Raw genomic sequence first — 16,969 nt, 5'->3', positions numbered from 1 at the left:
TGAGGTTTGTTATCAAAATAAAGGTATATATAACCACAATTAATGTGACAGACTCTAAATTCTATAAAACCATTCTTTCTAATAATTAACAGGTTTGGAAAGATGCAAAGGAGAGTGACATCTCTTGAATGACATTTATATAGATTTCTTTAAATAAAAGTTTATAGATATGGTAGGTTTTGAAATCAAACATATTGGAATCCAATGTTGAGACTTCTACTTACTAGTTGTATATTCTTAATATGCAACAAACAATTGGCAGGGCAACTACCATGTGGCAGGCTTTATAAACTCTCACCACATCTATTTTAGAGATGATGAAAAAGGCTTGCCTGAGATGAATAACTGTTTTTGATCACACCAATAGGACTCCTCTCTAAGCAAGTCCTTCCACTTCTTAAGGCTCTGAATCCTTATAAAGATGACTTCTTTCATTTGAGAATTACATGTAATGCACTGTCAGCAGACAAGGGTACGTTCAATTGATGGTATCACAGACTTTTAAAGAATGCAGTCATGAAATTTAAGTCTAAATATTCTTAGTTCTCAAAAAAAAAAAAAACCTGTATCTTGGGGCTGGAGAGATGCTCAATGGTTGCAGAGAACCCACGTTCAATTCCCATCATCCATAAGGTGGCTCATAACTATCCATAACTCCAGTTCCAGGGCATCTGATACCCTTTTCTGAACTCCATGGGAACCAGGCATGTATATGGTATATATACACACATGCAGACAAAACACGAAGACACATAAAATAAATAAATCTAAAGAGAAAAATAAAACTTCCTCTAAAATTCCAAGATCTATTCTTACTTATGTGTATGTGTCTGTGAGTGTGAACCACACTGTGTATAAGAGCCTACAGTGGCCAGGAGGGTATCTGAGAACTGTCTAGCTGAGTCAAAAGAACTGAAGTGATCCTCTGCAAGTGCAGCAAGTACTCTTTCTTCATTGCTGAGCCATCTCTCCAAGTTCCCATATCTAGAATTTAATCTGTATAAATATTGCTAATTATCAAATAATAAAAGACAAAATAGCAGCACTTGGGGGGTCTGAAACTGCTTTGAATGGTAAATTTTAGTTCAAGAATCTACACTATGAAAGTAAGCACCAAATGGACATCTTTCAGTCGGCAATCAAACTGAAAGCAGTATCAGAATTGCAATGATAGTAATCAGACACAATAGTTTTCTTTTCACTGTATGTTTGTTCATTTTTATGGAAGATACTTTTGTATGTGCAGTGGTGGTGAGATGATGGAACTGGCTAGGGTCTCACTCACGCTAGCCCAAGTGCTATGCCACTGAGCAGAGCTCAACACAACATTAGTTTGTTTGTTTTTGCTTTTTTTAAAACATACAAATCAGCAGAAAGAAAATATGCCTCTATTTAAAAAGAAAAATCTACCCAGATGGTTAATCCCAGCACTCGGGAGGCAGAGGCAAGCAGATTTTTGTGAGTTCGAGGCCAGCCTGTTCTACAAAGTGAGTTCCAGGACAGGCTCCATAGCTACTGAGAAATCCTGTCTTCAAAAAACAAACAAAAAAATTAATGAATTAAGTCAATGCATACTATGGTACTTAAAAGATCACAGAAAAAAGTCCATCAGGATTTTTACCTTTGCTAACCAAAATCAGATATTCACTCTGCTGTTATTAATTGAATTCTAGCACTTTAAGGGACAATTTTAGAAAGGTTTACATTTTAAAACTTTTCTCTTTCACTTCTTAAATTAGAACTCCACTAACTTAAAAACACTAAAATTTCTTATAAACTAAAGGAAGTTGAAATACCCGTATTCAATCAAAGCTATATATTGGTCTTACCTCTTTTCAGGAAAATGTCAAATCAAATCAATTAGCACAATCAGAAATCAGGTAAGAGAATTAAATCAACAGAAAGCAATAGAATTTAATTTATTCTAAACTGAACTCCCTTGCACTCATATTCACTCATGCTAGAAACAGCTTTTCCTCATAACTTCACAGAAGTAAAGCCAGCTTGATCTTAAGTATAAATACACTAGTATAAAGAAAAATTCTGAGGTAATTAAAATTAAAAAGAATTTTCATTGTTATCTCATAAACATTATTTTCCCAAATGTATTTTATTCATTTAAAAAATTATTTATTCATTTAGCAGGACTGGGGATTGGACTTAAATCTTGCACAGTCTAGGCCAATGCACTCCCATTGAGCTAGGTCAACGCACACCCATTCCCAGCCTGAAATATATACTTAATTGAGATCAACATACATCCAGTTCTTCAACAAATGCTGCTAAATCTTCTTTCCAAAGGTCTGAAGGAGATTTCCTTTTGAGATCATTAACTTCTCGCCCCTGCAATTAAATAAAGGAAGAAAGAAAGGAAAAAAGAAAGTGGTACAGTTTAACATTTAATAGTTTTTAATTTTGCAAAGGATAAATCAAAATACTTAGTTTTGGAAAAAATAAAATCAAAGATATGGATAATACTGAAATAGTTCCAAATTATTTAACCCACAAAAGTTCATACTTTTGTATCTCTCTGCTTAATGAGTTCTTCAACTTTCTCTTTAGTAAGAGACCACAGAGACATATTTAAAATATAATTAAAGTCAGGGCCTGAAGGAGTTCCTGAGTCAGAGGAACTGTCATCATGTTGGTTTTGAGTGTCTTCCTCTTCAGCTGCCTGTAAAAAATAACAAACTTTATATTAAAGTCTATTATAATATCAAGTCAGCAATTAATTTCATTGAATATTGGGCTTAAATGGTATACTGTTGGTGTTATACCTTCAGGGTGGTAGGAGTTATTTCAGATTACCATCAAGGTTGCCTATAAACCCTATTTCCTATGTTTAAAAAAAGTTTAAGATTTTCTTAAAATATACAATAAAATCTTCAAAAAAATAGTATATTTTATCCCTATTTACTCAGAAATTTGATGAGAAGTTCATTGCTTTCCTAAGTCCTAAAATAAAAAGACACTGTATCTTAAAATTATTAAGTAAAATTGTTTTGTCAGACTTTTATACTGGTCAGTAAATGAATATGAAATTGCTAATAAATCACTCATAAAAATGTTTTAATAGTTGTAAAAAGTGAATATAATAGGCTCCATTTACTCACTAAGGATGAATTTTAATAAAAATGCTCTATTGCCATAGGGATTATTCAAATGAAAACTCAGAAAATACGTTAATTGAAGACTAAGTTGATGATTTATGGTGGAGAAATTTTCTGAAATTTTACTCATATTAACTGAAATTTAAAGAAGCCTCTTATGCTAATACTTTGTTTCAAATTACAATGAATTTAATAAAAAGCCGTTTTTAAGCCTTCAAAGGCTTAAAAACAAAGACATTAAATAAAATTGAATTAAAGTTATTTAAGAAACGCAAATAATTAAAAATGACAAAATATCCTAACAAGCTAAATGTTTAAAAACTCTACAATTAAGAAATGTTGAAATAAAATAATGTATCCCTACAAAGTTAAGTCTGAACGCACTTAGGAAATTAATGATAAAAATTAAAAGTGCAAATCAAGATGTTTCATGACACAAATAAAACTACAAACTCAATTAAAGAACAGTTGACAGATGATCAGTAAGTCCTAGATAATGAACCATAGCCTGCTCTACAGTTTTAAAAAGTTCCTCAAGGCAAGTTCCAGGGCAGGTTCCAAAGCTACACAGAGAAACCCTGTCTCGGGGGAAGAAAAAACAAATCCTCCAGAAACTGCTTCTTTGGAGCTATGGAGCTGCTTGGGCTAGCAGCAGCTCACTGAGGCAGTATCAGAACACAAAACAACTCTACTTAAAACTCCTACTTCAGCCAGGCAGTGTGGCGCATGCCTTTAATCTCAGCAGGGGCAGGCGGATCTCTGTGAGTTTGATGCCAGCCTGGTCTACATCTACAGAGTGAGTTCCAGGTCAGGTTCCAAAGCTACAGAGAAACGCTGTCTCAAAGAAAATTAAAANAAACCTCCTACTTCAGAAATCTATTTGGTGTGGTTTCCTAAAACCAGAAGCACTATTAATGTGCACACTAAGGATGTGTGTATTTCACTATTAACAAGAAAAGCACTTCTAGAAATAGATAGAAAGTGAACTTTTCCATGTTTAATGATAAAAATCACAGTTTAAGAAATAATCTATAGCTATTTTATGATTCTCTTTCTTTCCCAACACTTAGAGCCTCTCCTTTTGGTACCTGAACTCTTTACTCCCGTTAAGTGTACACTTAGCAACAATGGTGCAAAAGTGATAATGCAAGCTAGCTGTTACCCATGAATTCTGCTTCCACCAGAAGGGCTTCCCAAAACCAAGCCACCCTTATACTTAAAAACTGAGTGAGCACTGAATTCACTAGCTTATTGGGTGACTTTTTAAAGTAGAGTTTAAACCACACAAACACGGAAGTTCACTCTGGATGTAAAGCATAACTGGAGTTGAGCAGCCCCATAGATGGTGACAAGATGGAAGCACATGCTTCATTCAGCATGTCTCTAACTGCCCACCTTGTCCTGTCCTACCTTTATTCAAACGGTATCTAAGTCTACTATCTTGATACCACATAATTTGTTCTAATTTACTCTCTTTAACATATTTACTTCAAAACTGAGAAGAGCTTAATGGACACAAAAATAGTATTTCAATATAGTTTGATGAAAAATACAAAAAAAATATGATTGAACTCTACAGTGCAAGAAAATTACCAGTTCACAATATATCACAGTTTTAACTATTTTAAACAATGCTAACATCTCCATCTTATATATTCAAATCTATTTTAGTATCTAAAAATATTAACCATCGCATTGTTTTTAACTTTTCTACATTTCTGTTTTTAATCACAATGTTGTTCTACCTTTTTAAATTGCCTTTTTATTATCACAATATTAAGGCCCTAATTCTTGAGGGGCTCTTAAGGTTTCAGTATTTCACTGAATTAATGCCACTTTATTATCTGAAATGGACAACTTAAATACAGTGTTTAAATTTCAGACCAAAAATCTAAACACAGGCAGAGGACATGCTCTGTGTCAATGGTGTCAAAGAACATTTGTCTCTCATTTTCCCAGACCCAACCACAACTAGACTAGGAGTGGTGACCAGATGCCATAGTATCATCACAGAGTGGACAAAAGAATAATTTTGAGGGCTACCAGTCTGGCTCTCAAATAGTTCGCATGTACCTCATAGAAACCACCATGACAAATTAACCTCTTAATGTCAGACTTAAAGAAGAAATCAAGGAGACTGTGCTACTTTCTCAACCATGGAGTCAGCTCTACAGCCCTGGTAGAGACACTGTTTTGTAGTGGGGATCACTGTAAAGCCCTAGACTGTCTGCTCTGCGGGTAAGCAGAAGCTTTCTGTCCCCAAACAGCCAACTCAGCACCTTTATCACTTCTAAATTCAAACTTTTGGGGTTGGGGATTTTTGTTTGTTTTGGAAGTTGCTTTTCAGAGCTTCTCTGAGCATCTTTTTCTGCAAGTGATTACCTTTTCTTGTGCTTCTTTCCACGCTCTCACTGGGTCAGATTCATAACCTCTCTGGACTAACATTTGAATCAAATCTTTCTTTGACCTATTCTCTATGTGAGGGAAAAATAAAATTAGGATCAAGAAAAGAGATCAATTTGTATTTGCTTATATTCTACTGATAAAAATGTCTTAATAAAGACTTTTTTTCCATTTTAACTAATTTTTAAATCTTTAAAGGCTATGCCTTACCAATAGTAATTTTCCCTTGTATCTTCTCTAAAATGAAACGGGCTTGATTATTAAGCTTTGTAGATTCTGCTCCCAACATTCCTACAAGCCATTCCTTCCGTAAACCATAATAACTTAATCGTAAATCAAAGAATTCCTTCAGAATGTCTTGCACAGTTTCATACTTCTTCAGACATCCCATATGATCAAAGAGTACCTATGCAAAATACAAAGTTTTTTCCTTTAAATTCAATAAAATTGTACTGGTATTTTAATTTATATAATATCTATAGTGCTTAAAATAAGTCTAATATGAACATAAATCACCTGTGAATCCCATTAAAACAAACCAAGATTAAGAACATTTCTATAAAATATTCCTTTAATGGCAAGAATTTAATAAAAACAATTATCAAACTATGGCAGAGTTTAAAATCATAATAATTTTGATAGATAAACTATTTATTAAAAGGTTTCTTAGTGGGCTAGAGTGGTGGTTCAGTGGGTAAAAGCACTTGAGGAAGACCTAAGCTTTGTACCCAGCACCCAGAGGAACAAAACCAAGCCCTGCATTCTTAAGCATTCAAGCTTACAGCTATCACTCTTATTATGAGAATCCAAAGTATGGCCATTTAAGAAAGATTAACTAGCTCTCTTTTCCGGCTCCCTCTCAGAGAGGCAGCTTGGGTCGGTCGGTCGGTCAGTTGCTCTCTCTCTCTCTCTCTCTCTCTCTCTCTCTCTCTCTCTCTCTCTCTCTCTTTCTCTCTCTCTGTTCTTCTCCCCTTCTCCCTTCCATAACTACTAAATAAATATCCAACGTCAAAAAAAAAAAAAGATTAACTAATATAGTACCATGGAATTACAAGTCAGAGTGGTCTGAAGTTTAAAAACTTTATGCAGTCCAGCAGCTTCTGCTTGTGCAAGTTTCTCTTCCGTCATTTTTACCACAAATTTCACAGTTGTATCAGTATGATACTCTTTGTAATCAGAAATTAGAGCTGGTGTTTTATCTGTTCCATTAAGCATAGGTTCCAGGACCTGCTCCTTGTACACCTACAAAACATTTAAAAAGACAATAATATTTTTACAACACACTATCATGTTCTCATTAATCATGTAATCTTTTAAAAATCCTCAATTCCAATGGAGGCAAAGAGGGTACTGATGTCGTTGTTGTTTCTGCTCATCACTGCAAAGGTGACATGTGAGGATTGCGTGGTGCTGAGGAGAGAAGATAAACTCAAAATCTATCTGAAGGGATGTCAAGATGGCTTATCACATAATAGTCTTCGAAAGGACCTGACTTTGGTACTTAGCACCCATGTTAAGCAGCTCACAACCACCTATAATCTAGCTTCAAGGGATCCAATGGCCTCCTCTGGTTTCCACGAGTACCCACGTGCATGATGCACAAATACACATACACATAATTTATTAAAATTAAGATACTGAATTAAAAATAGCCAGGAGTGGTAGCACATGCCTTGGCTCTGGTTCTGGTCCATGTAAATCCCAAAGCCCCATACAGTCTATGGGTGTAAGTGGGTGACATTTGCTGGACTAGCAGAGTGGCGTGCAACCCACTTAGATTTAAAGCAGCTGATACTGACCTGAATTTACTGAGCATATTTATACAGGCCCACAACATTTCTCATTCCATGTTTTTTTGTTTTAAAACAAACACAAACATACAATCTCTTTTTAAAAAATGAATAAAAGAAAGCAAGCACCACCTAAATCAGTGGTTCTCAACCTCCCTAATGCTGCAACCCTTCAATATAGTTCCTCACATTGTGATAGCCCCCAACCATAAAATTATTTTGTTGCTACTTTATAACTGTAATTTTGCTACAGTTATGAATCGTAACATAAATATATGTGTTTTCCAATGGTCTTAAGCAACCTCAGTGAATGGGTAGTTTGACCATCAAAGGGGTCACACGACCCACAGGTTGAGAACTGCTGACCTACTGTAAACATACTATTTTTTATATATACTTAAAAACTTGAAAATTCAAAACACAAAATTCAAACACAAAGGTAAAAAATAAATACCAAATCAAATCCTAAGCAGACACAGAACAAACAATTAGGTGGGTTATTTGTGCCACAAAGAATAAAGCAATGCCCTTCTCACATGGTTATACTGACCTGGGTCCAAGTTCTAACAGGAAGTTCTGTAATCTCTACTGTGTTTCTATCCACCACAAATATCTCACCACTGACAGCATACTGGTTCTGACCAAGTTCCTGGATGGTGCCTTTAAAGTTTTTATAGTTTGGAAGCTGCAAGGAGACAAAAATAATTTAAAAGTTTGACTTTTGTTCTTGAGTGCCAGCACCACCTATAAGCAGCCTTAGCACGTGGTCTACTTACATGGCAGGTCACGTGACTGAAACTAAGCTTCCCATCCTCACTTGGTGCTTACTAAGTTCCTTGGTATGGAACTCGTAGCTTCTGCTAACACAGTCTGAATACCACCTAATCTTCCCAGCATTCACAGTCTTCCTAGAGCAGTGCACTTTTTCAGTCTATTGCCCGAATTCCTTCTACAATTAGCTTAATATTCTTTCAATTCAAACGCCCTTTGCTTCACATTGAATGGCTTGTAATTTGGATACAACTGAACTTTATAATTTTTATCTAATGATTTTTCTCTGCAGAACTACTTTTCTCCCATGCTCTGCTTGAAGATTTTGAAAATTTATTCTATCTATTCTCCCAAGGTTTCATGTGAAAATATAATTACCATTGTAAGAAATCTAATTGTGGTTTTTAAAAGTAAGGCTTTGAAGAAATGGTGAGGATTAAGCAAGGTCATTAGGGTGGAATCCCATGAATGAATCCTAGTACTACTGAATCTGAATAACTATTCAAGGACAGAGGTCAGAAAGACAATTGTGTGTGTACACACACATGTACACTACACACATACACACACACAGACATTTCTCATCATATGAGGCCTTGTATTGATAGAGGGCTCTGCCAACATGAAAGTCATCACTAGATGAGGCCTCTAGGCCCTAAAACTCCAGAATTACGAAGTAAAATAAGCCCCTTTCCCTCAAAACAAAGTAGCCTGTCTTAGGTATTTCATTATGGGAACAACAAAAAAGGAACTATCTACTAGCTCTGACACACACTCAGCTCCCCATTTAATTCACCAATATAATTTACTCACCCTCAACCTAATCACCACTAGAAGAGGTCATCCATACCTGCTGCTGTCACTAAAAAGTCTAACATACAGCAGGAGACACTTTGTGCATATTGAATGATTACTATAAATTTCAAGCCCTAATATCTTCTCCTGACAAGTCATTAACTTTAGAAAACAAAGACCCTAACTCTTAAACTCACCTCTTAGCTCAGAGTCATGATATAGGCAGAGAAGGCATGTACTGATAGAATACACTAGTTCATCATCCTTGAATCCATCTACAACAGTTTAAATAAAATACTATCATAGAAAGTAATTTGGAGCTTGGGATCAGAGTAAGAAAGAATGTTCTGTGTAGGTGCATACAGAACCTAAGTTCACATCCCCAGTATCCACACAAAAAGCAAGGCATGGCTACATATATCAGTGACCCCAGCACAGGGAGGCAGAAGCAGGTAGATACCAGGAGCTCACTGGTTAACCAGCCTAGCTAAAATGGCCAGCTTCCAGTTCAGTGAGACACCTGGTCTCAAAGCAGTAAGAGTGACAGGGGAAAACACTCAATGCCCTCTTCTGCAATATACCTGTGTGTATATAACGTATATGTCATTATAAGGACAATTTTCATGGCCTTAATATTTTAAAGACAAAAACAAAGCTACATACGAGTGTAACAAGAAACCATTCTCTGAAGTTTAGAGATTTTGAAGCCTGAAGTACAAGGTATTTTAAATTTTCAAATAAAGAGTTTCTCTCCATAAAACTTATCTTCACATTCATTCATCTTTCATGTAAGAAAATATAAATTTATATCCTAATAGGATCCTGTCTACAATGGTTCTAAAATGAAAAGATTCCATTATTTTTCTAAAAGTTTTCCTTTATCCATTATTATTTAAGTAAACAACACAGGCCATAAAAACTTACCATGGGATGAGGGTCCAAACCCTCTAGCATCCGTCTGACATTGTTCACAATTTCTCTAGCATCATAGTTGGGCAGTTTACAAGCCCATCCAGTCCCAATGCCCTCAGCACCATTAATCAAAACCATAGGGATTATGGGGATGTACCACTCAGGCTCCACACGCTGATTATCATCATAAAGGAACTTAAGTAAGTTATCATCCACGGCCGGAAAAAGCAGTCTTGCCAGAGAGCTAACAAAAGGAAATAGGACAATATTGCTCTGAGAAGTGAAACGTCATAAGAATTTGACATTTTAAGAAAACCCTCTGAAAAGTATACATTTTTAATAGTTTTTTACTACATGTTATAATAAAATTTACCTAACATTAGTACAAAAGGCATATTTTCCCAAGCATAATCCAGTATAACAGAGTCATTTTTCAATTACTTTCTTAAATTCTTTATATTAGTAAATAACTTTGTAAGAAGTTCCAATTATTCTGAATAAAATACCTAACCAATTTTTGGTCTAAAGAATAAAATTAAGTGCAGGGAAAAAAGTATATATTTATTAGGACTGATTTTTACCAAGAATGCATAAAAATTAAGGTCAAAAGACTTGTACCAAATAATTTAAAGTTCTTGCTCTGAGAAAAATAAGTAAATAATCTTCTCTCCACTGCTTTAATTCTACTGAAGTTTTACTTGATACAACAAATTTCAAATTAAACATGTGTCAGTAAGTTAGCAAACTATTTACCTTAACATTGTGAAAATATAACGAGGGCTTGCAGCATCTTTGCCACCATGAAGCCGAGTTCCAAACTGACCAATGGGCTGAAGCAAGTTAATGTTGTTACTGCCCACAAAATTCTGAGCCAAATTCACAATAGTCATCATCAATGCTTGCTACAAAATGGAAAAAGACAGAATTTATGATTAATAGCCTAAGTTTTTTGGAACTATGCCTCAATTTGTATTAAAATCTAAACTCTCAATTCTATTATATTTCCAAAGACCTCATTTAAAAAACATACTCTATTATGAATAACTATCATTTAGTATCCCAATAATTACTGTTCTCAGTTGACTCCATTCTCAATGCTTACTTCTCCATGATGATAAGCAGACATTTCAGCAACAGATCCAGCCAGCTGGGCAACTTTGACTTCACGTTTATCATTCCTCTTGAAACAGGTAAACAAAACTTTTCGCTGGCCTGGTTTGAAGCCTATTTTTAAAAAGAGCAACCCTCCTTTAAAAATACTTTTCAAATATTGTCACTGCATGAATCTCAGCCTCAACTTCTTTCCCCAGATCACATTCATGATAACCTCTTGTAGGACATGAAACCTACATTGTCTCTGATCTTTCATAAAGTTTGTTAACCATTCTTTTCTGTCATTTTTATATGTTACAAATAAGATACTTCATAATAACAACTATTTTAATGTCAACACTATAGTTTTGGGAGAAAAAAAGAAAGACATTTGCAATTCCAGAAAACAACAAGTTCTGGACTTAAAGAAATTTTCAGAGATATCATACTTCTTCCGCATGGGTCTCTATTTCATGTGACCCAGTGCCAGCTGTCACCTAAGTATTAGCAAGCAAACAAACTGATGCTGTCTGTTAGCACACCCACCATCAGAAAAACTCTTACAAATGTTTACTGAAGTAATTAAGAACATAGTCTTTAGAATCTTGGTAATCTGGATATTCATATCATGTGAATGAGCAAATTACTAAACTAGTCTCGGTGTCCAGAGAGTAACTGAAATAATAACCTTTCTAGTAACATAGTCATAAGATTATGTGAGATTAAGGGCCTCCTTCTCCTCCTTGCTTGAGACCAATAGACAAAGCAATAACCTTATCCATATATGCTGACTACTGCATCTACCATCATGATGCCAGAGCATGGAAGAAATAAGAAGAAAAAGTATGGCTATTTCTTTGAAAATTTCATGATTAACTGAGGAAATAATATTAGCACAGATAATAAGAGGAACATAAGAAGTGACAAAGAAGTTCAGGCATCTAATACCAATTTAGACAGAATGAATATTCATAGAAAGGAGACAATCTCAGGCTAGACATGATTGATGGACAAAACTATTAAATGAAAAATCAAGCAACACAAAGATGAACAAATTTGCTATGACATATAATTGGGCCTGGCTTTCCAAGTAGGAAAATCAGTTACTAGAAAGTTTCCAATCGCCTCCCCCCCCCCCACACACAGGGTTTCTCTGTAGCTTTGGAGCCTGTCCTAGAACTTGCTCTGTAGATCAAGCTGACCTTGAACTCACAGAGATTCGCCTGTCTCTGCTGCCTGAGTGCTGGGATTAAAGGTGTATGCCACCACCGCCTGATCAGAAAGTTTCTAGATTTTTTAAGTGAAATTAAATATCTAGATTTTGTTAATAAGATATAAAGATATAAAATGATATTTAAAAAGCTTATTCTCCGATAAGTTTTTAGACAAAATTCTATTTTTCTTAATTTTGGAAATTTCAATTTTAGAAATTACTCCACAAAAGCATAGGGAGCTTTAAAGACTGGCCTTAATTTCCCTGAAAATTTCAAAGGAAGAGTAAAGACTTCAGCCCTCCCACAACTTATCTACTGCAAAATTTTTAAGCTCTTTTGAACCAAATCTTCATGTTTTGTAAGATTTCAAGTAAGAATTTTAAATGAACCATAGACTTTGGTATTTTAAATAAGAATTTAAAGTGGACCATAACAGTGGCCTAATGTACATGAGCATGCAAAGATAAGAAAGACTTTTACAGATTACTTACCATCCACAAGAGATGGTATAGATCTCTCATTGTCTGAATTTGAGAAGAGAATCAATTCCTTGTTGATGAAGTCATTGTACGTCAAGTGCTTTGTTGCCGTACCATACAAAAATTGCTAGGAGAAAAGTCACAGCAATATTGTCACTCTTACTGTATGAATTTTAGTCTCACCCCCTCCCCCAGATCACCTTCATGACTAACCTCTGGTAGGCCATGTAACCTACGCTGTCTCCGATCCTCCATAAAGTTTGTTAACCACTCTTTCCTGTCATCGATCTTCTTCTTACTGAATGCCTAAAGAAGTCCAAGTAATAATGTCACATATTAAAATCAGTTTTATTATAAATCTTAATTTATAAATGGTAAATAATTCTGGGAAACTAAAGTGCTTTTCCTAATTTTTAATCAAAATTTTATTTGAGTTGCATCTTTTTATTAAAGAAATAACAAAACCAAGAAGAAATAAATAAATAAATTTTACAACTTTAGGTACTATCAAGAAAGACTTACCACACAAAACTAGCTCTGGGAGGAAATGTACAGCAAGCAGGGAGTGGCTAAAGAAAATTTTCCTTTATGAACAGCATACTTACCAAGGTAATGGCAGCATCATCTTCAGGGCCAGCATATCTAAACAAAATACGATGCCTTTCCATATCAGCAAAATATTCCTTTGCTTCTTTAGCTGTACTGGTACCCAATCCTGTATGATTTCATATAAAACAGGGTCACAAGTAGAAATGACTATTTAAAACTATCAAATGAAAGCTTATAGAGAAAGTCATTGATACTAATTGATCAAACTTAAGGCAGACAAACCAAATATAGGCCTCCTGACTTAAATAAAGCTAAAAATTAATAATTTTTTCTGTCAAGCGACTCTAACTCAAATATGATCACGTTCTGACTAAAAATCAAAAAATAGAAAATAAGCAGAAAGGAACTTGCTATAAATTAAATGAAACTAAAGGAGCACGATGAGCAAAATTCCCTAATGAATTAAAATGAGAAAATATGAAAAGAGAAACAGTAATGAAATATGAAAAGATTACATTCAGAGATTTAAGAGACCCATAAACCATATGCTAACTTTTTGGATCTTGACTTAGAATTTTAAATAAACAATATATTAATGTAATCATGAGGAATTTTAATGTTGTTTGGATTTTTAAATATATTAAAGGAGAATATGGATACTTGCTTAGATGCATATTAAATAGTGACAGTTGAAATGCTGTAGTGTCTAGAAGTAATTTCAAATTAACCTGGAGTACTAAAAAAGGCTAAATGGTCATGAAAATGACGATTGTTAAAATGCATAAGCAGTTCTAACACAATCTGTGTGTGTGTGTGTGTGTGTGAGCATGCACGCATGTGATAAAACTTAAGTCCTAAGGGGAAATTCTATAACATTATTATTATTATTAATTCAATTTTTCTTATAGAATTTTTCTATAAAAAAACTTAGTAAGCAGACAGCTCTTTTTAAAATCTAAAAGACAAACTTTTGAGGTATTTTTAATCCTCTCATAAAAATAGATTATATAAACAGTCATTTCATAAAACTTAAAAATTAAAATACAAACCTTTGTAGTATTTTATTTTCCAGGCTTTCTGGTTTTCTATATGTTTTTTCCATTCATCAAATTCAGGAATACTATAAAAGGAAAGTTCCTGCTTATTTTTGCTTGCCTTAAATTAATTTTTAAAAAGAAAAGAAAGAGAAATTAGTTCTTCTGCTAATACTTAAAAAAAGGTACAAAATTAAAACAATGCAAGCAATACCTTTACAATGGGAGTAATGAATTCTTCAAGAAAACCATGCTTCAAGAGTGATGGCCAATTGTGATGAATAAAATTGATTAGAAGGCCTTTGATGTGAGAACCATCTTGATCCTAAAGAAAAATAAAAAGTCCCATAATTTTATAAAATATTAAGTAATTTTAATAAAATTTAAAATGTGTGAGTGAAACCAAGACAAAATTACACTCAAATTATAGATAAGCATCTTATAAAATAGTATAGATTAGATGACTATAAAGGAACTGTCACTTAAAATACAAATATAGCTAACAATATACTGAATACCTGTCCTTACATTATATATATATATACACATATATATGTATATATCATATAGTGTACCAGCTTATAGACTGTTCAAAGGTAAAAAGATTCAAACATGGTTATAACCCCACTTCAGCGGGCAACAGAAGAGGAAACCCATTGGGTATTTACATTACAGTTATCTTCTCATGACAAGAGAGCTGGAAAAAATCTGCTTAAAATTCTATAGCAGTTTTTTTCTGTGAATTCTCCACAAATGCTTTTACATTTTAAGAGACAATGTTGGTTATATAGGAAGCACTTCCTATTCAATAGTGTAGTCCTTTCTTGATGGCTGCTACTTTAAAGTCCTCCTGGGTTTTAAGCATCCCCACTTAGGTCAACTCTGCCATAGTGAGCATCACCTAAGTCGCTGTTCCTCACTTACAAATGCCACCACATCATTCCTATTTCCACATGGACTCAGTCACTGTGACGTAACACTGAGTCCTGTTCTTTTCATAACTGCTGGTTTTGAGAACATTTTCAAATAACCAATAATGTTAATACCTACCCCCAAATTAAATAATAAAAAATGAGCTTCATGTGCATGTTTTGATATAATATGTCCTCTAGAAGCACACCATCACTTTCACCTATGCCATTTCCTGAGACAATTACCAAGAGACAATCTAAGGGTTAAGGATATAGCTCAGCGGTAAAACATTTGCCCTAGGTCCAGCATGCATGCATGTATACATGCATACATACATACATAAAACAATCTTGAGATATGAACTGTAAACATGCAATAATTTTCAGACCAACCTGATCAGTCATAATCATAATCTTTCCATAACGTAAGGTTTTCAGAGATTCTGCATCATCATAACTTTTCTTGTATTGTAAGCCAACTATTTTAATAATATTGTTTATTTCTGCATTTTCCATAATCTATAAAAAGGGAAAACATTGAAAACATTTTTAAATTGCTATAGTACTTAAAAAGTGAATCTGAATCTGAATTTGAAAATTCAGTTTTAGAAATATGTGTAAATGTCATAAATACCTGTGAGATGCATACAAACCTGCTTATGAGACGCTTCTCGCACATTGAGAATTTTACCCCTGAGTGGGAAGACTCCGTATCTGTCCCTCCCGATCACACCTAATCCAGATACAGCCAGCGATTTGGCAGAGTCCCCCTCTGTTAATATCAATGTACACTCCAGGGAATGTTTGCCACCTGGAAAATATTTTTAAATAATATATATTTTAAGTTCCTTATTTCACTGATGAGAAAAATGTAGCCAGAAAAAAATTATCACAATAATGGAAGACAGTCACTTTATATTATGCTTAATGAAAGTTAAACTGTAAATGCATTGTAATGAATTCCCAACCTCCTAAAATTGTAATATACAGTACATGCAATCCCTTCCTTCCTTTCTTCTCTCTGTCTGTGTGGTCATGTGTACTCACGTGAGGCCAGAGCAGGAAGATAGCTGTTGTCCTCTATTGCTCTTCACCTTGTTAATAACCTTGAGACAGAGTCTTTCACTGAACCGGAAGCTCACTACTTCAGCTAGGCTGACTGGATAGCAAGCTCTCAGGATCAATTGCATCCATACCAATGTCCCACAGTGCCGGGGTAAAGACACACAACCATGCCCAGATTTGTACATGGGTGTCGGGGATTCAAACTTAGGTTCTTATGCTTGCACTGCTAACACTCTTACCCACTGAGTCATCTCCCGAGCCCCATATGAAGCAATTTCAATTACACTCTAAACAGAAAATAACTGAATAAAAAAGGTTAAACTTAAAATCTTTAAAAATTGGTTTGAGGGCTGGAGAGATGGCTCAGTGGTTAAGAGCATTGCCTGCTCTTCCAGGGGTTCTGAGTTCAATTCCCAGCAACCACATGGTGGCTCACAACCATCTGTAATGAGGTCTGGTGCCCTCTTCTGGCCTGAAGACATGCACACAGACAGAATATTGTATACATAATAAATAAATATTTTTAAAAAAATTGGTTTGACTCTTACCAGCATCATTGGCATCATCCAGCTTGGGAATGCCTTTGATTTTACTGTATTTTACTGATGAACACTTCTTATTCAGCTGAGTCTGAGCCTTAAATTTCACCCAGTTCAATATGCTTTCTACAATGCCACAATTAGAGGCCTTAAAAATAAATAAATCAAAAGTCAGTAGTATAAAAATAAGCTGAAAATTCATAAGTTCATCTAAAATTTATAGGACTGCCTATGACAGCTAGAATTCGGGAAGTTTGAAGACAAAATTATAATGATGAGAATAATAATACATTCTAGTAAATTTT

General features: G+C 34.5%; 1 protein-coding gene across 1 annotated transcript in view; it reads right to left on the bottom strand.

The window, feature by feature from the left end:
- Positions 1-16,969, bottom strand: part of Top2b (DNA topoisomerase II beta) — a 62,417-nt gene that overhangs the window by 13,658 nt on the left and 31,790 nt on the right. The window contains exons 11-27 of the mRNA XM_050140561.1: positions 16,674-16,812; positions 15,714-15,871; positions 15,454-15,579; positions 14,364-14,474; positions 14,165-14,270; positions 13,172-13,281; positions 12,780-12,872; positions 12,579-12,693; positions 10,884-11,005; positions 10,535-10,683; positions 9,794-10,025; positions 7,854-7,988; positions 6,555-6,755; positions 5,724-5,919; positions 5,493-5,584; positions 2,519-2,674; positions 2,260-2,343 (exon numbers count right to left, since the gene is read on the bottom strand). Of these exons, the coding sequence (XP_049996518.1) occupies positions 2,260-2,343; positions 2,519-2,674; positions 5,493-5,584; positions 5,724-5,919; positions 6,555-6,755; positions 7,854-7,988; positions 9,794-10,025; positions 10,535-10,683; positions 10,884-11,005; positions 12,579-12,693; positions 12,780-12,872; positions 13,172-13,281; positions 14,165-14,270; positions 14,364-14,474; positions 15,454-15,579; positions 15,714-15,871; positions 16,674-16,812 (2,325 nt within the window). The remainder of the gene's footprint in view (positions 1-2,259; positions 2,344-2,518; positions 2,675-5,492; positions 5,585-5,723; positions 5,920-6,554; positions 6,756-7,853; positions 7,989-9,793; positions 10,026-10,534; positions 10,684-10,883; positions 11,006-12,578; positions 12,694-12,779; positions 12,873-13,171; positions 13,282-14,164; positions 14,271-14,363; positions 14,475-15,453; positions 15,580-15,713; positions 15,872-16,673; positions 16,813-16,969) is intronic.

Source organism: Alexandromys fortis, unplaced genomic scaffold (genome assembly GCF_014885135.2).
Source record: "Alexandromys fortis isolate MF-2015 unplaced genomic scaffold, M_Fortis_MF-2015_v1.1 scaffold_46, whole genome shotgun sequence".
Taxonomy (NCBI): Eukaryota; Metazoa; Chordata; class Mammalia; order Rodentia; family Cricetidae; genus Alexandromys; species Alexandromys fortis.
The sequence above is the reverse complement of the archived record's forward strand: the minus strand, read 5'-3'. Positions and strand labels throughout refer to the sequence as shown.